The sequence below is a fragment of the Eptatretus burgeri genome, chromosome 16 (assembly GCF_056783735.1).
Source record: "Eptatretus burgeri isolate ZD-2024b chromosome 16, Ebu_testis_v1, whole genome shotgun sequence".
NCBI lineage: Eukaryota > Metazoa > Chordata > Myxini > Myxiniformes > Myxinidae > Eptatretus > Eptatretus burgeri.
In genome coordinates, this window is record NC_140976.1 from 59,265,646 (window position 1) to 59,289,205 (window position 23,560).

Here is a 23,560-nt window from a genome sequence, read left to right on the forward strand (position 1 = left end):
TCTCTGTGTGCAGGAGCGGCTGGACTTTGCCATGAAGGAGATCATATTTGACCTGCTCAGTGTCGGGCGCTCACCCAAAACCTTCAGCATCAACCCCGAGGTTTGCACTCGGTCTTGATGTTGCAGGGATATTTGAAATTTAAAATCTGAAGATTGTTGTTATCGTTGTTGTTATCCCTACGCTTTTTGTTAAAAAAAAAAAAACGGGGCGACAATGTAATCAGCTGCGTCTGTCCGTCCATCACATCTAAACAGTTGTGCAGAAATTCAGGAAACTTGGTAGTTGTGATCACCACATGGCACAAAGGTGCAAGAGCAGTATCATTTTTGGTTCCGCTCCCTAGGACGACGTCAAAAGGTCAAATACCAAAAATGCAATTACATGCACATTTTTAAACATTTTTTTAAATGAAACTTTGTACATGCAATCAACATTAGGGGACACACAAAATACATAACGATTTTTTTTGTGATTTGACCCCTTGTTCATGCCTTTATTCTCAGTGTCTTGGGGTAGGGACTTGAGGTCAAAACAGAAGATTTCCTTTGTTTTTAACTCATAATTTGATATGAGTCATTCGTGGTGGAACTTTTTGCCATCTTTCAACTTTGCTTTAGGTCAGAAGAATGTGGATTTGCGATGGTGAGCCATCAACTTCACTCTAGTTTTTCTTATTATTATTATAAATATTATTTTTATTATTATCATTATTATTATTATTACCCTTTCCAAAGGAGAGGGTATTGCATTTGGGTCCATTTGTTTGTTTGTTTGTCCACACACAACTTTAGTGTTTTCCTCCACAACAGCTTGTTGGATTGAGACAAAATTATCACCATTGGTGTGACTACTCATGCAGAATGTTTTAATGATAATATGACGTCATAGGTCACGTGGAATGGTAGCCATATTGGAAAAACGGAAAAACTTAACCCGATCTCCTAATTTCTCTGTTCCCCACTGTTTTGTCCCTCCCACTCCCGCCCCTCTTGTCTCATGTCCCCCTTGCTGTGCATTGTGTTAGCTCTCATACGAGCCTCAACAAGGTATATAAAAAATAAATAAAAACTTTGGACCTCTGTATCTTTGAAACAGCACCAAGGAAAAAATTGAAACTTAGTACATGGCAAGTACTCCTCATGAGGAATGCGATTTTTTTTAATGACGTCATAGGTTTCTTCATTATGATGTCATCATTCCATATCTAGAACGCTACATCTCATCAGTATGAAAATTTGTGAGGGTCATCTGGGGATAAAATGGTCCACAATTTTTTTTTTATGACGTCATTGGTCACGTGATTTAGCAGACACATTTTTTTTGTTTGTTTGTTTTACCTTAAATCTTCTCTGAAATGGCTGAATCGGTCATCACTGCCAGCAGTTATAAAGTGGCAGTTCTAATTATGTCTCTAATTACGTAACACATCAGCACACAAATGCCACACAAAACAAGTCCTGGCGAGGGTCTGCAATCTCTGATTTCTCTTTTTCTTGTTATTATTACATCCCCTGGGTTGGCAGGATTGCCTAAACGTAAGCACACTCACCTCTAAGTTGTCGAGCTTGGGTTTGAATATCGGCCCAGCTTTAAATTTCCATCCTAGTGTTTCACAGGCAGGACGAGGCATCAATGTGGGTGCCGTTCCTCGGATGGATCTTTGACTGGGCTCCCCGTCTGCCAGCATTAGTTTGTTGACATTAAAGATCCCACATTGTCCTTTGTGAAGCTTAGGCGAGCTATCACTGAGCTAACAAACCACTTTGGCAGAACCAACACTCTATAGAGCATGGTGCATCATCAGACCAGACCATTCGGTAGAACTGATGCTCATGCTCTTTTCAGAGTATCATTTCTACCGAAGCAGTTTGGTCACCATAGCCAAATTACAAATTTCTGCTCTGACTTCTTGAGTCAGTGGGACCACTTGATTAGGATTGTAACTTTTGCCAAAAAAAACTGCTTCGGTCGAACTGATGCTCTCTGTATTGAGCGTAGTACTTGATCTGATTTGATGATGCAACATGCTCTATGCAGAATGTTCGTTCAGCCAAAGTAAATTCTTAGCCCAGGTTACAATTCTGGACAGTTGTCACCTCTGCATCCTGGAATAAAATAATTAAGTCTTCTCCATATAATATAGTAGATCTTTTGCAATTGTATTGCTTGGAAAATGTTTTTTCACACAGGGTCAAAGGCTCATGGAAGAGCTGTCACACATATCGCACTCGCATGCAGACAGAGATACCAGATTGCGTCGTAAATCTTGATGTGGGTCAGTGTTCACCACTGTGTCCTAAATGATTGTGGTTTTGCAGAAAAAGAAGTCTATAAAACTGTGTGTGTGTGTATATATGTATATATATACATATATATATATATATATATATATATATATATATATATATATATATATATATATATATATATATATATATATATATCGATATAATTTTTTCCCCCTGATTTACTTGCTGCATGTGGTAAGACTTAAAAGCAGCATTTTTGTACCTATCCCGAGTTGCTCCGATGAAGGTGTGCTGTGCTTTTAAACTGCAGTCGTCCCTCTGGGATTTGATGCACTTTACTTTGCAGCGTCGGTTCCGAGATGGGAACGTTTTCTCTGCTTAAGTGCAATAACAATTGCAGTAAAAGCCTCCACCATCTGCTCACATCTGGATGTGTGTTTTTGCGTGCAAAACCACCAACTATTTTATATCCTTCAAAATGGTTTTGTGCACATTTTTTTTGAAAATGTTAATTTGTATGCAGAACAACTGTATAACATCAGAATTTTAAATGTTCCTCCATTTCTGCACACATTTTTCGCCTCCCCTTTATCGTCCCCCGCCCCTCCGTCAAGGTTGAAGGGGTGGGGGACATTAAAATGAGCTCCGTCTGACCGACCGATCATCCGTACATGTACTTTTGTTGTACGTGATATTTCAAAAACCGTTGAACGTTTAGCTTTCATATTGTACATATCTATACCTCATGGCATCATCTCAACCTGATTAGATCACAGCTGCGATTGGCTGAATGATGTTGCCATGGCAACTGTCTCAGTAACTTGGCTTGTGTACGTGATATTTCAAAAACCCTTCAATACTTGGATTAAATATTACACAGATCTATTCCTCATACCACCCAAAAGATGGGGGGCTGAGGTATCAGCTCCTTGTTTTCTTTTTTTAAATCCATGCCTTGAAATTCCTTTTTGCAAAGTGACTTTTTCATTTCCATCTGCATTCGTCACTTTGATAGTTTTGCCGGCTGCTTTGCCAAATGCCTTCCCATACTTCCATGACCTGCCTTACTCCATCCCCTTTGTGCTAGTTTTTTTTTGTTTTTTTGTGAGCCTGCCTTTTTTTCCATCTTAAATATTGACCATTAAATAATGAATTAATGACATTGCTCATTGTGATGAAAATTTGTTTGAGCACGCCTCAAATAACTGCATTGTCCGTTATATCCGAGCACGAAAGAAAACAAAATTACGGTCGGTGAAAACATGCTCACACTTTTTCCTATTTGGATCGCAAGGCCATCTTTGTTTTTTGTTTTTTTGGTTTTTTTTCCTTTTATCATGCCATGAGAAGCAGCTTTTTTTTTCCAGTTCATGCCGCCAAACCAACCTCATGGAAATTTTTTTCCTCTTTGTGGGAAAAGCAACAATGTTGTATTACCGTGTAGCACGATTGAAGAAAAAAAAATGCCACAGGGCGATCAGCACAATGGCTCTGTCGCACCAGCCGGTATGGAAAAGTTTGTAAGGGCATTAGACTCGAGGAGTCTTGAAAGATTAATCAGCATTTGCTCATTGGAAACCATGACTAGAATGAAGGAAGCACTTAAAGGTCATTTTGTGTGCAATCTGTGGCTGTCTGTTTCCATTATTGCTGGGGAGCACAGCAGACCCTCTGATGCAGTGCCTCCTGTAGGTTTATAACAGAAACTTGTAATTTGACCAGGATTGCACCGATGGCTCATCTACTCTTTGCTAATGACACTGTGGGATCTTTTGCATCCACTAACTAATGCCAGCAGACGGGACGCTCAGTTTAACGTCCATCCGAAGGACGACACATGCATTGATGCCTTGCCATGCCTGTGACATACCGGGTTGACAGTTTACAACTGTGCTGAGATTCAAATCCAGGCTTGAAATCTTAGCGGTGAATGTGTGTAGCTTGAGGTCATCCTGCCAGCCCAAGGAAGTAGTTGGAAAGATGGCCATTGTTATGGTCACAACTTCAGAAGAATATCAGAAATTGATGTTCACCTCGAGAAAGGCAATGAATGTGCTCATTCCTCACACAGTGAGAGAATAATGTATTTTCCATAAATCTTCATTTATTTTGGTGCATAACTGATAAATTCAACAAATAACAATTTAGTTGTCATTTAATGATTTAATTAATAACTTTTTTTTTCTTTTTCTTCTTCTTCATTTTCAGAATGCAATCAGCTGAGGATTTTTTTTTTTTTATTTACCTCTAAACTGAACCAAATTTACAATTGCAAATAGGAATTGTGAACAAGTCCATTGTTTAAGAAAAATAGAAGAAAATGAGAATGTGCCATAAGATTAAAATCAGAGTTTGAGAGTCCTGCCGTTTCCCCTATATCTGCCCCACAACCACCACCATCACCACCAACTCGAGTTCAGTTCACAAAACTCGAGAATTTCTAAGGTTTATAATGAATGTTGTGCAGGTAACCACATCTACGCCAATGACATTGATTATAATTATTGTGTTTTTTCATTAATTACAAAGACACGAGGAGACAGTTTGGACAAATTACCAGTCACACCCAGCTGTTCCTGGACTCTGTGTCCTTTTCTCCTGACAAGGTCGAGAACTTGCTGTCAAACCTCGACTCTGATTCTTCAACCAGTCCAGACGGCATCAGCCCATGTGTCCTAATATCCTGCTCTTGCTCACCCTCCTGTTCTATTCACCCTCTCATTTGCTCAATGTCATTTGCCATTTGCTTGGAAATCAGCAGACATTACCACTCTCCATAAAAAGGTGCTAAAACAGATCCCTGCAACTACAGACCAATCAGCCTTCTCCCAATCATCATCACTTATGGAATCCATCATCGCTTCAGACATTAAGTCCTTCCTCTTCTCCAATGGCTTGATTTCTGATCATCAATGTGGATTCAGACCAAATCATTCTACCCTGAATATGCTGCTTCTGCTCTCCCAACAATGGATGGAGATCCTCAACGCCAGAGATCCAATCAGAGCTATCTCCCTCGACATATCGCATGCTTTCAACAGTCGGGCACCCTGCTCTGCTCACCAAACTCTCTTCCTATGGCCATCTCCACTCATGGCTCGCAGACTTCCTCTCCTGTCACAGCCAACGTGTGGCCTTTAATGGAGTTCTCTCATCGCCTCTTCCAGTCCACGCTGGAGTTCCTCAAGGCAGCGTTCTGGGCTCTGTTCTTTGTCTGGTTTTCATCAATAATCTCTCTGACTCTCTAGAAAATCCTCTTTATCTCTTTGCTGATGACTCCACCCTTTGCCGTACCATCTCTCATCCCTCAAATCAGCAAGCAGCAGCCTCTTCACTCTCTGACCAGTTTGTGATTTTATCCAGATTTGCAAACACGTGCAACATGTCTTTCAATCCTGACGAATCTCATACTCACTGTCAATCCGAAAGTGTCTGGAACCCCCCCCCACCCCCTCCCCTCCCAACAATCTTCTTGAAGAAGTCCTTTCAGTCAAGCTTCTGGGTTTCACTATCTGCCATAATCTTTCCTGGGAAAGACATATTTCCAAGATGGCCTCCAAAGCCAGTTGCAGATTGGGCATCCTCCATCGTGCAAAGCCCTTCCTTGGATACCTGAGCTCCTGACCACATACAAAGCTTTCGAGTGAGCCTGATGGAGTACTGTTCTCCCCTCTGGGCTGGTGCTCACGCCTCTCACCTTTTTCAGCTTCACGCCATGGAAACCAAGGCATTTAGGATCATTGGTATCTCCCACGATGAGGCTGAGTCTTGGGTCTCTCACTCTCACCACAGGCAGGTCGGTGCTCTTTCTATCTTCTACCGTCTCCTCCCCGGCCTCACGCCCCCCCTACTCTGTCTGCGACGTGCCCCCCCCCAATATTTCCGCAGGGCACTCAAGGTCCGCCAGCAACCCCCTTCTGGTTAAACTACCAAAATCACGAATCACTGCTCACCTTCATTCTTTCATTCCTCCTTTTTTCCCCACCTTTGGAACAAACTCCCACACACTCTTCAATCCCACTCTTCACTCCAGGTCTTCAAAACAGCTCTTCACCACCATATTTTATCTTCCCCCATCCAAAATCTTGATCTTTTCTACCCCCGTTCATCCACCCCAAGCCCACCTCCTTCAAATTCCCTGTTTTCCTTCCTGAAAGTCACTGTCGTGTCCATCTTCTTTACCCTGTGTACCCTGCCACATCCCTCTCCCTTCCACAGATCTCATGTCTCCGTTCAACAGTTTTTCCTTCCCTCTCCCACCCCTGTTGTCTCCTGCTCCCCTTGTTTTACATTATGTGTAATAAAATCAAATAAACACTGTATTTGTGCCCAGCCCCTCTGACAAGGTTGGATACAGGGACATTAAAATGAGCTCCAACCATCTGTCCAAGTACTTTTGTGGACGTGATATTTCAAAAACGTTGAACATTTGGCTTTCATATTGCAGATATCCATTCCTCATGATATTATTTCAACCTGATTAGATCACAGCAGTGAATGGCTGAATTTTATTGCCATGGCAACCATCTTAGTCACTTAGCTTGTGAATCCGATATTTCAAAATCCATTCAAGATTTAACTTTTATTACACAGATTTAGAAAATTTCAAGTATTACACAGATCTATTCCTCATACCACCCAAAACGTGGAGGACCTAAATTATCAGCTCCTTGATGAGATTTCATTCTGGGATCGCAGCATTGCATCTGTGTTCAATTGGAAGTACAAAGCACTGTTTAATTTCCCTCCACTGCATTTTAAACCCTCAAGCGCATGAACATTGGTCTACGAGCCTTCCTTGTCATCGCGGATAACCTGCAGCAGAAGGATGGTGAGCCACCAATGCCCACCACTGTCGGAGTCATGCCATCCGGAAACACACTGCGGGTCAAAAAGACCTTCTTGAGCAAGACCCTCACGGATGAAGAAGCGAGGGTCATTGGTGAGTACTTCCAAAGGGGGGTGAGTTGACATTTTTGTGGTGTGATGTATTGAATGGTGGATTTAGTCATCATCACCTCGAAAGTGGTGAGAAATGAGGTCCTGTGTGACAGGTATGGCTCTGTATTATCCGCACGTACGCCGAGCTCTGGACAGTATGCTACGCCACTTGGACAAAGAGGTGGGCCGTGGGCTTACTCTCACCAGCGTGCAAATGCTCAATAAAGAACCCGAAGACATGATCACGTGAGTTATCAGCTGCCCTTAAAAACAAGTAGCCTGCATCGTCGGGTGTAGAAAGGTGGCTGAGGTGTAACAGTGCTTTTACTTGTGGTCGAGTGTATTGTTGAGAATGGCTCATTGTTGCAGGGGTGAGCGTAAACCCAAGATCGATCTATTTCGTACATGTGTCGCTGCCATCCCACGCATCATTCCAGAAGGCATGCCGCGGGCAGAGCTTGTGGAGATGTTGGCAAGGTAAGCAAGTCATGGTGGGAATGCATGGTGTGGTATGCCAGACTTCAGGCATGTGGTAGATTTCCACTTCTTTTCTTTTTTCTTAATGAGGTCTGCATCGAGAGAATGCAACAATGAAAATATATAACAATATTGAAAGATGGGAACGTCAAGTTGATTCTGATTTGATATCCCATCACGCAACATTTCCCTATCCATATGGCGAATATCAAACTCTGCCCCCTTTTTACCAAGTTTGTGATATTCTTTTTGATATTGTAAACAAAACAGATTACATATGAACAAGCTGTGCCAGATCCTAATTATGGATTGACCAGGTGCTTTGGTATCCCAGAGCTATATGTATAACACAGCAAAAACAACAACAGGACCGCATGTTGCATGAATGAGTTCAGTAATGCACCACACATGTTAAGTATAAGGACTCAGTTTCTTTCCCGCAACCCGTTTTGTGGACAGTCAAAGCTGCGATCCTGATACATGTCAGGTAGTCAGAGGTCATGTCACGTAAAAATGTGATCCTTCAGAACAACTGAAGGGATTTAAATTAAACTTGGTACAAGTATGTATAATCATGTAATAAGGTGGGCGGAGGCATATCAGTCAACATTGAAGATTTCCGTTCATGTTAGGTCATCTCTACCGAGATGACCTAATAAAGCCGAACCAAATGTCCCTCTGTCAACAAATTTTTTTTCCGATCTTGATGAAACTTAGTATGTGGGCAGAGGTCGATGAGTGTTGCACAATGATATAACTTTTGTCCGGGTTCAAGGTCAGGGTCAAGGTCACGTAAGTTATATAAATCGCCATTTTCAAAACCTATCTAGTCTGCCATTCTCCAAGATATTTGGCAACTGTTTATTGATTATGATAGTAAAAAATATTATCTTGTATCTAACCGGACAGATTTTTGAATTTGCGTCCCGTTTGGCCGCCACGTAACCTGGAAGATGGTCAAAAACAAAAAAACACCTCCCGGTACAAAGAAAACTTTTTCCTTCCGATCTTGATGAAATTTGGTATGTGGGTAGAGGTCGATGAGTGATACCCAACGACATATTTTTCCCGGATTCGAGGTCAGGGTCAAGGTCACGAGGTCACGAAAGTTGTGAAAGTCGCCATTTTCAAAACCTATCTCGTCTGTCATTTTAGGAGATATCTGGCAATGGTTCATCGATTATGAGAGTAAAAACATTAGAGAGATGACCGTCACCCCCACACGGGGGTAATTTTTTGTATTGTTTTTAGAAGTATTACTGCTTTATATATAATTCTGTGTGCTCCTTCCATATCCGTCATGCTTTATTCTAAAGGGTTCCTGCTGTCGTACCATTCAAACCGTGACATCAAAGCTCCAGGTCCTTCCTCCATCCTGCAAAAACAGTTTCAAAAAAAAAAAAAAATCATCACGACGGTTTGAAGTACAAATCAAATATATTGTATCCAACACGTTTCTGGCTGTGCAACCCCGAGTAATCTTTACCTCTCGCCGTTTGCTGACGTCAGTCAACAAGGATGTGCTACCCACCTCACAAACCAACAATGTTATTTATGAGTTTAAGTGCCGATGTGAAGCTCGGTACGTGGGCCGCACAACACAAAGATTGGCTGATTGGATCAAACAACACGTCCCCTTGGTGATTCGAGGAAAGATTGTGAGGGTTAGAACATAACCAGTGCGAGCATGTAGAAATATCCAGCAACCACGGGCCACTGTACCTGCTTCATCTGCCATTGCACAGCACCTGGTTGCCAACCCTGTCTGTGCAGACCAGTACAATGCAGATATGTTCAGGATATTGAGCCGAGGTCGGAGCTCGTTTCATTTATGTATGTTGGAAGCAACCTTCATCCTGACCACCGATCCAATATTATGTTGTCAAAAGGAATTTGTACGATCTCTGTGTCTCTTTCAACATGGAAAGATCAAGGAAAGTACGGTAAAAAATGGTGAATGGACCTTATATTAGGGGAAACCCATCCCCCCTCTCTCCAGGATGTGGTTGCAAACGTCAATCATCGACGAACTCTGCTCCAGCCAGTGGGAGCTCGAAGTGAAGATGATGAGCTGACCAATGGGCGTTCGGATTAACCGTGACGTCATTATGGTTGAACCAATCAGTGTCTACCTTATTGAGAGCTGCGTATAAACCACGCGCCTTCACTTCCTCCTTCACTTGCTGTGATTTTTACCCTGAAGAGTGCAGCACGAAAAGCTTCAGTCACTATAATGTCGTGCTTTTTTGGATCCATATTAAAGTTCTGTAGTACCAAACATCTGTTTATATATTGATATTGATATATATATATATATATATATATATATATATATATATATATATATATATATATATATATATATATATATATATATATATATATATATATATATATATATTGTTGCGGATTCGCGCCCGCCGGCGTGCGAGCGGCCACGTAACTCGAATCGCGGCACGTCGCCCACTGGACGGACAATCCCGTCGTGACCCTCTCGGACTAACGCCGGGAACTAGTCACGGGTGGGCCTTTCGGCCTCACCACGATCGTGCCAATTGGCCCCCCGCGTGGGATAGGGTTGCTCGCCAAATTCGACCTACCTAAGTACCCACACGGAGGGTAGACCGGGCGATCGCACCTCGCCGCAGGTCGACTTCGGACACGGGCCACTTTAAGCGACCCGTTCCGTACTATCGGGATAACTGAGCGGTGTTATCGTCAACCTCGACGGTTCGATTAATTATCGGGCGTTTTTAGCCCACGACCAACCCTTTACGTGAAGTAAGATGGAGATTCAATTCGAGAAAAGACGAAGCGAAACGGGAGAAACAGTTCAACATAAAGCACATTTATTCCGCGGCAAACGGAAAGCACACGTATACAATTATACACCAAAAGCAAATGTAAAAGTGACACGGCAATTCTGCACAAAAAGCAAATGTAAAAGAGAAACACAATGCAGATCTACTACCGACTACCGAGCACACGGCAACACTTATACAGTTTTACTTCACAGACGGCGCCGACAACACATATACTCAAAGCAAAAGAAAAAGGGACCACCCTCAACGATGAGGGGGGCAGACGGGCCTGGGGCCGAGACCGCGTTGAGCCTACCCGTCTGGTGATGAGCCGCAAAATGGCGGTGGCGCCCCGACTCCGCGGGCCTCGATGGCATTGCCTGGAATGGGGTGGGAACGGGGCCCCCTTCTCACACTATCTCAGCGCGGGGGGAAACAGGAGGGGGTTGTTGATGCTCGGGGGAATGAGGATATCTCGCTGGCTTGGGTCCCGCGACGAGCGTCTCCACCGCGACCTCGGTCGCGTTACCGGCCTCCCCTCTCCGCAGCTCCCCGACTCTGACACGAGCGCCCTCTAAACTGCCTTCGCCGCCGCCACCTCTCCAACTCTCCCACTCTCCACTCTTCTCAACTCCGTCCAACTGCTTTCTCTGACTCTTCTCTTCTCAACTCTCCTTGACTGACTACTCCTTTTCGGCGAGCGAACGCGGCCCCTTATAGCCCCCGGGGCTTCGCTCCTTCACCTTCGACCCTTCACCTCTGGCTGGCTCCCCATTGGACAGAGGAAAAGTGGGCGTGAATGATTTTTGATCCGCGAATCTGCATATAGCGATTATACTCCGACGCACCTGGAGGCGGGGCCAAATCGCCCCACGCTCGCTGATAGGACGGAGCAGAAGTGGGCGTGAATCGTTTTTGATCCGATTTCTCGGAAAGGCTGGTGTTTTTGCACCCACTGCTCGGTGCGCGCCCTGTACGAGTCCAGAATCGGTGCGCGCCCTGTACGAGTCCAGAATCGGTGCCCACAAGCGGCGCGGGAATGGCGGTGATGCGATGGTTGCGAGAGCGAGATGTGACGGCAAGGGTCGTGGCTGTTGGTGTGAAGCGGCGTTGCGGTTGGTGGTTGTTGTGTGATGGCTGTTGAGACGTGGTTGGTGGTGGTTGTGGTGGTAGTAATGGCGGCTGGCCCAAAATAAAGATAGTAAAAGAAAAACGGCTATCTTAAAGGGTCGCAGCCCGAATGAATGACATTTATTCCCTCTAAACAACGGGTTTGGGCCTAACTACACATATACTTACAGAGATATCTCACCGAAGGGACCTGAATGGTGGTTTGCGAATTTCGTCAACCACAACAATATATATATATATATATATATATATATATATATATATATATATATATATATATATATATATATATATATATATATATATATATATATATATAGATATATCTTCTTCTTCTTTCGGCTGCTCCCGTTAGTGGTTGCCACAACGGATCATCCGTATGATCCGCATTGTGATTTGGCACATGTTTTACGCCGGATGCCCTTCCTGACGCAACCCTGGTCGCCTCTTACGACACAGGGATATGGTACACCTATTTTAACCGGGGTATACACCGGCCCAGTACACTGGAACTCATTTCGCCGACCTCGGAAGGATGACAGGCTGAGTCAACCCCCTGGTGTATTAATTCAGTGGCTCAACGAGGCTTGAACTCAGGACCTTTTGGATCCCAAGCCGCTGCCCGAACCACTGCGTGGACTATATATATATATATATATATATATATATATATATATATATATATATATATATATATATATATATATATATATATATACATACATACATACATACATACATACACATACATACATACATACATACATACATACATACATACATATATATATATATATATATATATATATATATATATATATATATATATATATATATATATATATACATACATATATATATACATATATATACATATATACATATATACATATATACATACATATACATATAGATTGTTAGATATTGATATCGATATAGATACAATCCCATGTAAATATGCAAGTCTGGTTTTTATTTTCTCTTTCATATCATCATCGAATATCCAGGCAGACGAAGGTCCCCTTTCTTTCAATTAACGAAGATTTACGACATCATGTGGGTGTGTCGGAAAAGGCGCATTTATCTGTTTTAATATTTTTTTTAATTATTATTATTATTATTTTTTTTTTTTTTAACCCAGGTCTTGATTTCTTTGCAAGATTAATATGACGGTCCTTATAGAAACACTCACCAACATAACTTGGAGTGCCCCTTAATGAGGAAATAGGTAGCAGTTTTTTGCAATTTTCAAGTTCGGTTGCAAAGGAATGAGTTTCCTTGTGATTGGTGTTTTTAACAAAAACAAAGTTTGGCACAGGAGGAGGTGATTTGTCACATCACAACCACATCACAGCATTCTCATATCAACTACAGGTATTGATCATTATGCAGCTAATCCCAAGCAGGGCATTGATTCCAGACACACAATGGCCACCTCTTTTAAGCGATAAAGTAGCATATTGACTGTGTGTGAAAACTGGCTTTGACATCATCATCCAAAATATTGAGTGCTTCAAGATACAGCAGACCCTGTGATGGCACTGTATTTGTGCAGTAGTTTTTCATTAAGTCTGATGCTATCAGGGATTGCTTTGAAATTGTAATGATTTTTATAAAACCTGAGACAAATGTCTTCTGCAATAGACTGACAATCCATATGGATGAAGAGTTGCGCAGCCTGGCATTTGCCGCCCTGCAAAGCTTGGTTCTCAGCTTTCCCGAGTGGCGTGAAGAGGTTTTCTTTGCAGTACTTGCACTGGCTGCACGTGAGGTCCCCGACACGTGGCCACCACTGCTGGACAGTTGCCTGCGGATGCTGGTGCAACTTCTGGCTCAGTGGCGCCTCGCCACAAATACCACAATTGTCCGAACAGAAACTATTGGACAACAACAGCAGCAATCCCAACACCAAAAGGTACATGTACGGGGAAGGGTGGGGTAGTGTGTATAAGTATAATATAAATTTCCACTGGTCTTTATCTATTTATTTATTTCTGTTTTTGTGTCGTCGATTATCTGTTGAAGCTTTTTGGTCATGCGAGGCCATGAGTCAATTATTTTAGCTGCAGTTTGCTCTGCAAACCTGTTAATCTGCCACTCCTCCCCCTTCGTTTTTTGTGATTACAACCTTGTCCCCTCCGCTTCTCCCTCCATCCTCCATTCATAACTCAAACCTTACTCTCCAAAGCTGCTTGGACCTGGTCCACTCAAAGTGGAGCTTGCGGGATTGCATTGCAGATGCACGAAGACACGGGCACTACAGACTCCGTCCCATCAGCTGGGATGGTAGTCCACGGGCAGAGTGGGTCAGATTTGAAACCTGTGTGAAGAATAGTGAAACCCTGGGGGTGGGAGAGAAAATGGGCAAGGTTCTTTGTTTGCCACCAAGTGATGCTTCTCCATGACCATCTTGCCACATCTCCATACCAGTATGCCTGCAGTGGATGTCGGCAGAAAAATTACCCCCAACGCTCCCGTTATCTCTTGTGACATTTCTTAATATTCACCTTTTGGGTTTCTTTCATAGTCAATCCAACCTACTCATTCCTTGGTTTTATGTATTTATTTATTTATTTTAGGATATAAGGCTCATCTAAGGCTCATAGGATCTAAGGCTGCCACACACGCATCTCACACACATGGACATAGACGAATACGCGAGACACAACGCAGGATTTTTCGACGAGACGAACACCGCCACTGAGCTTGTATAAACTACCATTCCCGGTGCACTCTGGGTACGAGTGATGCCACAACAATGGCGTCGCCTTTCTCACCGCACTCAGCAGGGCATTTTCCTTAGGATGAATTTACTCCTCCCCATGGATACCCACCTGTGGGAATTGTCCATCCCCTTATCTTTTAACTGCTTAACATCAAGCAAGGAAGCATGCACCATTTTTTGCAGCGTCTCGCGTAGCGAACACTGCTCTAAGAGAGCTCGGCGTTGTTGTTGTTGTTGTTGTTCTTCTGCTTCTTCTTCTTCTTTTCGAAAAGTTCACGTTACTATTTAAAGATTATTCCATTTAATATACTGTAATTTCGTAAATACACGATATTTCGTAAATACGTAAATACACTATGACTGGTCTCGCTATTGGCTTAATCAAGGCACATGACGAAATATCGGAAGTTGTTGTTTTTTTTTTTTAGCCGACAAAACCTTTAGGACGCTGCTCTTTGAGACATTTGTCCTTGTTAGTCTTTTGAATGACTCAGCCGGGGTTTGAACCACCAACCTCCCAGACTTGGAGCGGATGCTCTAACCAATACACCACGGAGTCTTTTGTTTATTTATCTTTTTATTTATTTTCACCAGGGTTGCAGCTTCAGCCATGAGTTGAGACATTATGTGTTCAATGTTTGTCATTTGTTCCCCATTTGGATTTGTGCCCGTCGTCATCAACTGTAATTGTGTGTAATAATTTCATAATATTGCTAAGCCTTGCACGTTTATTGTCAACATTTCTTATTATTAAACTCTTTGTTAAATCTTTACTTGATAGATCTGTTCTCGCCATCCGGCTGTCTAGAACAGCAGGCATCCGTTGGGAAAGCGCAAGCTTCCCTTTTGGCCAGTCATTGAATTTTTGGATAATCACTGCTTGGTTATCTGTGGCCATGCCCTGTGTACGGGGCCAGTGAACGAATGTTGGCACATCTTGTGAATTGTTGTACATATATCCTGCATCTAACATCAATTGCATTACAGTTTTGTGATTTATACCATTCCAAGTAGAATAGATTATAATAGGGTAAGGAGAGGGACGTCAGAGAGGTGGGGGTGCCGAGAGGTGTGGAGAGGAAAAACTCATGTGGCTGACACTATAAGAATGGTGGTATTAATTGGAGCCATTAAAGTAATAGTTTTAGTAGTAGTAGTAGTAGTAGTAGTAGTAGTCCATTCAAAGTGTAGATAAATGTCAGTGCATGGTCAATCAGGAGATCTGAAAATGCAATAATGCCTGGTTTTGGCTCTGGTTCGGTTGGTGGGCTTGGGATCTTAGAGTTCTGAGTTCAAGCCCCGTCGGCTGCTGAATTAACACAAGGTGGGGTTGACTCAGCCTGTCATCCTTCCGAGGTCGGCAAAATGAGTACCAGTTGCACTGGTAATAGGGGCATTGCATTCGCGGTACCCCCATACTCGGGCGCAGTGGTGATGCTTGCGTTCCGAGCCAGCGAAAGCATGAAATCATGCCGCCACAATAAGTGTATAAAACAAAATGCAATAATCCCTTTTGTCGGTTGGTCTTACACTTTCTGGGGCTCTCCTAAAAAAACAAAAAAATCTGGATTTTCTTTTGTTTTCTGTTTTTATCGTTTGATGCCAGCTGCTTGTCTGGCCGTCATTGCCCCTCACTAACATTTGCCTGGTTTTCACTGGTTAGTGTCTGACATGCTGTTGTGTTCACTCTCGCCACGCAGTCTACAGAGCTCCCAGAGAAGAACCCACACTCTGGCGTGTTGCACGCCGTGGAGGGATTTGCCCTCGTCATGCTGTGCAGTTGCCGTCCACCTACTCGCCGCCTCGCTGTCACTGCGCTGCGTGAGGCCCGTGCCCTCCTCACATCCCTTGCACGAACCAAGGTAGTCACTCTTGTAACTGGGTGGCTTATTTTCTCTTGTCCAGGCTGGTAGGATGGCTTTGACTTAAAGGTCCGCATATTCACCTCGAAGCCGTTTATCTTGGGTTTGAATATCGGTGCAGTTACAAACAGTCATCCTGGTGTCTCGGAGGCAGGGCGATGAATCGATGTGTGTACTGTCCCTCGGATATATGCTAACTTAAGTGTCCTGTCTGACAGCATTAGTTGGTGAATGTTAAAGATCCCATTTTGTCCTTCAGGAGTAGGCGAGCGATCACTGGCTCCCTGAACAGATTGCAAATTCCTGCCCTAACCCACAAAGGCACTACCTCAGCGGCACAGCCGTGCCCTCAGCCAATGATGCTGATAACAACCATGTGCTGCATATGAAAGGAGAAGAAATTTGGAAATGCTTTTTTTTTGTAAATGATGAGTCAATGTCCATCTCTATTTTGTTTTTTGAAGTTTTTTTTTGTCCATTTTACAGGAAGATGAAGAAGCTGTGATTGATTTATTGGACAGAATAAGTCCCTCCATCCTTGAAAGCTTTTTGCACCTCACCAACACAGACCTGGTGAGAATTTGCTCCCCCATGTTTATCAAACTTGTATAATTGCATCATAAAAAAGTCTCCATTTGAGTTATTACCAACCGTGCACGCGTATATTTTTTAAAAATCATTTTCGGATCTTTTCACTTCCCACAGTTTACATCAACTCTCCAATTATTTTCATACTCCACTGTGTTCCTCCACTTCCCAGGCAACCTTTGTACATGCGCATAACGTGGACCTGCAGTTCCTTTCCGACTTCCACGGACCCCTTTACCTGAGCGCCTATGACACTCTGAGCCCATCCCACGTGTGGGTTGCTGCCCATGCAACATCAGGTGTTGATCCTTGGCCCCTGTGCCTTGCCTCGTTCCTGCGCCAGGACTGTTTGCCGCAGCATTGTCCCTCAGCTCTGCTCTATGCCTGGCCATATGTATTCACCCGGCTTCTGCTCCTTTCCCCACAGGTCGACCCAAAGTAAGAAGAGTTGCTCTCAGATTTAGATTTTCCCCGCCCCAAAAGAACAAAAGTAGTGTTCTTTTTTTGACTCATTGACTGTCGCAAGCGGCGTAAGACAAGTCGCTTGGCCGTGAACGAGAAGTATCAAATGGGAGTGCTCAGCCACCGTTTTAGTAAGCAATTGCGCAATCAATGCGAGCTAGCTCGCTGCGATTTATGAACATGTAAGACGTAAATTAGCATTAAACATGTCGATTTCGAGATTGATTGTTTTTTTTGTTTTTTTTCATCTTATTGTATGTGGATGAACAAATGAACTTAGCGACACAGACTTTTTTGTCCATGTATTACATTGGTGTTTTTAATTATAATTCATGTTGGGTGACACAAATCTAACGACTGAATTTTGAATTTCACATGATAGGTTTTTATTTAATTACCCCATTCATACCAATGCTTTCTGTGTCTTGTTGTTCTGACAGTTATTTGTTTTATGTTTTTTTGTTTTTTTTAAGTTTAACTTCTTAAAATAGTCATTTTTTTTTCAACCTTACTTTATAAAATAAGTCAATGCTACACTGTGGAGAAACAGGAATATGAGAACATGGTGGCAATAATTGAGTTTCAACATTTAAACAGTAACATCCATCCATCCGTCTATTGGGGCCATACTTCTGTGCAGAGCGTTAGTGCTTCCTAAGCAGGCTCCTTGGCTATTGGGCACAATCCTGGACGGGTCGCCACTCCGACACAGGATACCAGCAAGCCGGCACTCATTTTGCTGACCTCAGAAGGATGACAGGCAGTCAACCACACCTGGTATTAATTCAGCAGCCATGGGGGATTTGAACTCAGGATCCTAGGATCCCAAGCCCACCACCCTAACCATTAAGCCAACACCAGGCATGAACAGTAACACGTATCGTATTTATTAAGATAGTATTTTAAAATGACTATTCATGCAGTGAGTCGATGTTACAAGTGAATGGTGGTATTTTGGAAATGTAAGATTGAAGAGAGAAGGGCCTGCCAAGATTGTGTGGTGAGGAATGTGAGAAGATTGATGATGTAATGTCGATTATGTGAATTACTGTGGAGACTCAAAGTTTTCCTGGTTGTGTGTGTGTGTGTGTGTGTGTGTGTGTGTGTGTGTGTGTGTGTGTGTGTGTGTGTGTGTGTGTGTGTGTGTGTGTGTGTGTGTGTGTGTGTGTGTGTGTGTGTGTGTGTGTGTGTGTGTGTGTGTGGTGTGTGTGTTTTTTTATTTTATTTTTTTTTGGGGGGGGTGGTGGTGTTGGCTAGATCTATGATCACCACAAGTCTGAATATGAATACAAATGAAAGGTGAATATGAACTGATGCCAGATATATTTTAACTTCCTAACCATTCCTCTTCTTCAAAAAAATTTAGAAAAAATCATTTTAAATTTAAAATGAAAAAAAGCCACACCAATGTGACACGTCAACTCTCCCAGGAATTTGCATGTTGCAGTTTAAACTCCATCTTTTTTTTTTGTTCTTTTTAATGGCTTTCTTGTTACAAAAACACGGGTGATTCTACCATCTGTCATGTCGCCAAAGTAAAACATTTCCCTCACAATCCAATTAATCCCATTCATTTATACAAGAAAACTAGCTACAAGACAAGATCGACCTTCAAATTGAAATTCCCTCCTCTCCTTGCAGTTAAAAGAAAAAGAAAACCCTCAATTTCACCATACAGGGCTACGTCACCAACGTAGTGGTGTTGGAGCGCCACAGAGTAGTTACTCACTAAAATGGCGGGCATCCACCCCAGTGCTTCACTCTTTTTTTTTTACAGCACGGCGACATTGCGCTGTTATATAATTGGCTATTCTGTCCTGTGTCTTCTGTCACACTTATTGTTGGGTGTGATGTGGGTGGAGATTGCCGGGTGAATTGTAGGTGGAGTTAATGCAGAAGAGCGACGTTTTTTTTGTGCTCAATCGTTTTCTGTGTGACGCCGGAAGTTGATTTTCTGAGCAGGAAGTGATAATCTTCCTGTTCCGTTAGTTGTTGACGCGCAGCAGTGTAACTCTCGTTCTTTATTGTTTTTCACCAGAAGTGTTTTTAAAACGTCTTCTGGAGGTGATTTCTTCCTCTTTTTTTTTTTTTTTAGTGACAGAAGTGGTTATTACAGCATGGCGACATCGCGCTGTTATATAATTGGCTATTCTGTCCTGTATCTTCTGTCACGTCTTCTGTCACACTTATGGCCGCATACGTCCCTTTGATCTGAGGGCTATAAATAGAAATTTGGCCAACGTCACAACTCTTCCCATCATGCATGCTAATTCACCGTGTCTACATTTAAATTTTATAACTGCAAAATTGTTTCATCATTCTTAACCTTTTACTGCCCCCAGCCACGCGATATTGAAGTATTCACTTCTTGTTTTTTTTTTTTTTTTCTTGCCAAAACGAAGTTTTTGCAAGATATGTTAGTCGGCTTGTATGTTTTTTTTTTGTTTGTTTGTTTGTCTGTAATCACGTATAAAAAATTCTGCAGAGCACAGTTATCATTGGAAATTTTTGTAACTTCGCATATCAGAGGCCTATAGAGGTCCGTTTCAGCGCACAAAATTTTGAAGGTCAAAGGTCAAAGTCACTTTGTCGCAAATCAGGGGAGTCGACGAAACCCTTATTTTTAGAGTAATTTTGATCGGATCGTCTTCAAACTTCATGGGAATATAGTTCATGGTCTGGCGCTCAGCTGATTAAGTTTTGGTGGCGATTGGCCTTGACCCTCATGGTTAGCGCCTAAGGTCAAACATATTTGACCCCAAGGTCAAATTTTCAAGTTTTAGGAACCATATCGTGTAGTACCTCAAATTGAACACCTCTGAGTGCTTTCCAGATTTGTCAAGCTTGAGACATTATGACGTCATTTGGTGACGTTATGAGGCAAATGCATATTTTTCATGGTTACTCTGTAGAACGATTCTCATCGGAATCTCTCGTAGGCAGATATTCCTCAAGGAGTCGCTCCTGGTGGATAGCAGCTCTGTTCACCTCAGTGTGACCTTAAAGAAGTCACACGTGGTCACCTTTTGGCAAGATGCGGGTCACCCTGCAGGTGACATTGGTTTATTTTTTTTTTAATGGGTTCATGAGTGAGTGGTTTATCTTGCCCTGCTGTGGTATCTTTGATGGGTAATGAGTCAATATCAATAATCTTTCAATAAATTTAGCATTCAGGATTTCCATCGGGACTGAGATTTATGGCTATTATATGGTTCAAAGTTGAAAAACCGGGTTGAAGTTTTTCCTCATGCCGCGGCTGTCGGCCAAGTGCGTGAGTCACGTGATAATCCCGTCTGTGTGTTTGTCTGTCTGTCAGTCTGTCTGTCTGTCTGTCTGTCTGTCAGCAGAAGAACCGGATAATAACAGCAGCTCGAATTGCCAAATTTGGCACAGAGCTTCATATTATGAATGTCTCAGAAGAGTTCACCTTTGAGCTCACAAGGACAAAATATAAAATGGAGTTTAATCCAGGACTATATTTACTGATGCTGCGTCCACAGGCTTGTGTGTGAGTATTGCGTTAATCACGTCTGTGTGTACAATATAAAGTTCTGTGCCAAAGTTGGTGATTCTAGTTACTCAGATTGTTGAGATTGTTGCATAATGGTGTGTGTGTTCACACTGGTTTTCAGATCTATTGTGATCTATATACCCCGTAAGGCTCTGCATTGTTTAATGTTTCGGTCTTGTTGATGAACGACATGGATGCTGCAAAGTAAATTGTTTACTTCAGTCGTCAATGTAAAACTTAAACGAATCCTTCATTTTTTTTCGATCTTGCATTGTACAGTAGCCCCATCAACACAAAGAAAGTGAGTGCATCGTCGAGTACCGGTGGGGATTCGTATGCGCCACTCTGGCGGAACTACCTTCTGTTTTGCTGCAGCGTCGCTCCAGCAAGCATGGGGACATCGGGATCATTGCGTTCATCGCAGGCGGAGGCCCTTGCTTCCACCCCTGATGGTTCTTCTGGCTCTGAGAACAGGGTACATTATTTATGCATCCTCCTCACCCCTGATATGGTCAACTATGCTTTCGCAATACAGGACTTTCAAAATGACGTATGAAAGCGAACAAGGTTGTGTGTGTGTGTGTGTGTGTGTGTGTGTGTGTGTGTGTGTGTGTGTGTGTGTGTGTGTGTGTGTGTGTGTGTGTGTGTGTGTGTGTGTGTGTGTGTGTGTGTGTGTGTGTGTGTGTGTGTGTGTGTGTGTGTGTGTGTGTGTGTGTGTGTGTGTGTTAAACACTGATTCGGTTTGGTTCACCGGGCACTACTAAGCTGATGTTACAAGCACAAAATCTGTAATTCAAATAGTATTTTAAACATAATTTTCAGCATTTTGGTGAGAGAGTGCTAATTTCAAAGTGGTTTACTGTAATTGTTCTGTTCCTGAATGGAAATCGGGCTCACAAGAATATTGTTGTGGTTGACCAAATTCGCAAACCACCATTCAGGTCCTTTAGGTGAGATATCTCGGTAAGTATATGTGTAGTTAGGCCCAAACCCGTTGTCAAGAGGGAATAAATGTCATTCATGAGGGCTGCGACTCTTCAGGATAGCCGTTTTTCTTTTACTATCTTTATTTTGGACCAACCGCCATTATTACCACCACCAACCACGTCTCAACAGCCATCACAACAACAACCACCAACCACAACGTCGCTTCACCACAACCGCCACGACCTTTACCGTCACAACTCGCCACCATCGCATCACCGTCATCTCGCGCCACTCGTGGGCACCGTTGCTGGACTCGTGTAGGGCGCGCACCGTGCACCGTGTTCAAAAGCATCGCGGACTTTCCGAAGAAAAACGGATCAAAAACGACTCACGCCCACTTTTGTTCCGTCCAATCGGTGAGCGAGGGGCGATTTGGCCCCGCCTCCAGGGCGTTGGAGGGCGGTCGCTATATGCAAATTCATCGATCAAAAAGCATTCACGCCCACTTTTTCTCGGGCCAATGGGGAGCGAGGTGAAAGGTCGGAGGCAGAGGGTCAAAGATGAAAGAGCGAAGCCACGGGGCTTATAAAAACGACTGCGTTCGTCAGACGAGTTGAGTTCAGTTGGAAGCGGAGGAAGAGTTGAGTTGAAGTGGCAGAGTGCAGTTCGCAGGAGGAAGAGTTCGGAGTTGGAAGTGGAGAAGAGAGCAGTTAGCAGTTCGCAGTTAGCAGTTCGCAGGAGGAAGAGTTCGGAGTTGGAAGCGGAGAAGAGAGCAGTTCACAGTTAGCAGTTCGCAGTTCGCAGTCAGCAGTTCGCAGTTGGGAGTTCGCGGAGTCGGAGTGAAGAGGACGGAGCTGTGGAGAGGCCGCGGCGGCGAAGGCGGTTGAGGGGGTGCTCGCGTCGGATTCGGGGAACTGCGGAGGGAAAGGCCGGCGGCGCGACCGAGGTCGTGGTGGAGACGCTCGTCGCGGGACCCGAGATTCTTCTGAAATCCTCCTTTCCCCGAGCATCAGCAACCCCCTCCTGTTTCCCCCCGCGCTGAGATAGTGCGACAAAAGGGGGCCCCCTTCCCACCCCCTACCATACACTGTCCGCGAGGCCCGCGGAGTTGAGGCACCACCGCCGCTCCGCGTCTCATCATCAGACGGGTAGGCCCGACACAGTCTCGGCCCCAGGCCCGCCTACCCCCTCATCCTGGAGGGTGGTTCTCTTTTCTTTTGCTTTGGGAATATGTGTTGTCGGCGCCGTCTGTGAAGTAAAATTGTATAAGTGTTGCCGTGTGCCCGGTAGTCGGATAGATCTGCATTGTTGCATTTGCTTTTTGTGTAATATTGCATTGTCTTCTTCTTCTTTTACATTTGCTTTTGGTGTAATTGTATATGTGTGCTTTCCGTTCATCGCGAAATAAATGTGCTTATTGTTGAACTGTTTTCCCGCTTCGCTTCGTCATTTTTCATTGAATCCCCATCTTGCTTCACGTAAAGGGTTGGTCGTGGGCGAAGACGCCCGATAATTAATCGAACCGTCGAGGCCGACGAATAACACCGCTCGGTTATCCCGATAGTATGGAACGGGTCGCTTAAGTGGCCCGTGTCCGAAGTCGACCTGCGGCGAGGTGCGATCGCCCGGTCTACCCTCCGTGTGGGTACTTAGGTAGGTCGAATTTGGCGAGCAACCCTATCCCACGCGGGGGCCGATTGGCTCGATCGCGGTGAGACCGAAAGGTCCACCCGTGACTGGTTCCCGGCGTTAGTCCGAGAGGGTCACGACTGGATTGTCCGTCCGGTGGGCGACGTGCCGCGATTCGAGTTACGTGGCCGTTCGCACGCCGGCGGGCGCGAATCCGCGACACTGGTGTCAGGTCGTGCGATATAAACTCATCGCC

General features: G+C 43.7%; 1 protein-coding gene across 8 annotated transcripts in view; it reads left to right on the forward strand.

Annotated features, from left to right (window-relative positions):
* LOC147011136 (protein furry homolog-like) overlaps positions 1-23,560 on the forward strand; it is a 173,507-nt gene that overhangs the window by 89,083 nt on the left and 60,864 nt on the right. For all 8 annotated transcript variants that reach the window (XM_085859042.1, XM_085859043.1, XM_085859037.1 and 5 more), the window contains 9 exons: positions 14-100; positions 7,021-7,192; positions 7,305-7,437; positions 7,561-7,668; positions 13,245-13,515; positions 16,026-16,187; positions 16,674-16,760; positions 16,948-17,213; positions 21,028-21,223. In XM_085859042.1, the coding sequence (XP_085715168.1) occupies positions 14-100; positions 7,021-7,192; positions 7,305-7,437; positions 7,561-7,668; positions 13,245-13,515; positions 16,026-16,187; positions 16,674-16,760; positions 16,948-17,213; positions 21,028-21,223 (1,482 nt within the window). The remainder of the gene's footprint in view (positions 1-13; positions 101-7,020; positions 7,193-7,304; positions 7,438-7,560; positions 7,669-13,244; positions 13,516-16,025; positions 16,188-16,673; positions 16,761-16,947; positions 17,214-21,027; positions 21,224-23,560) is intronic.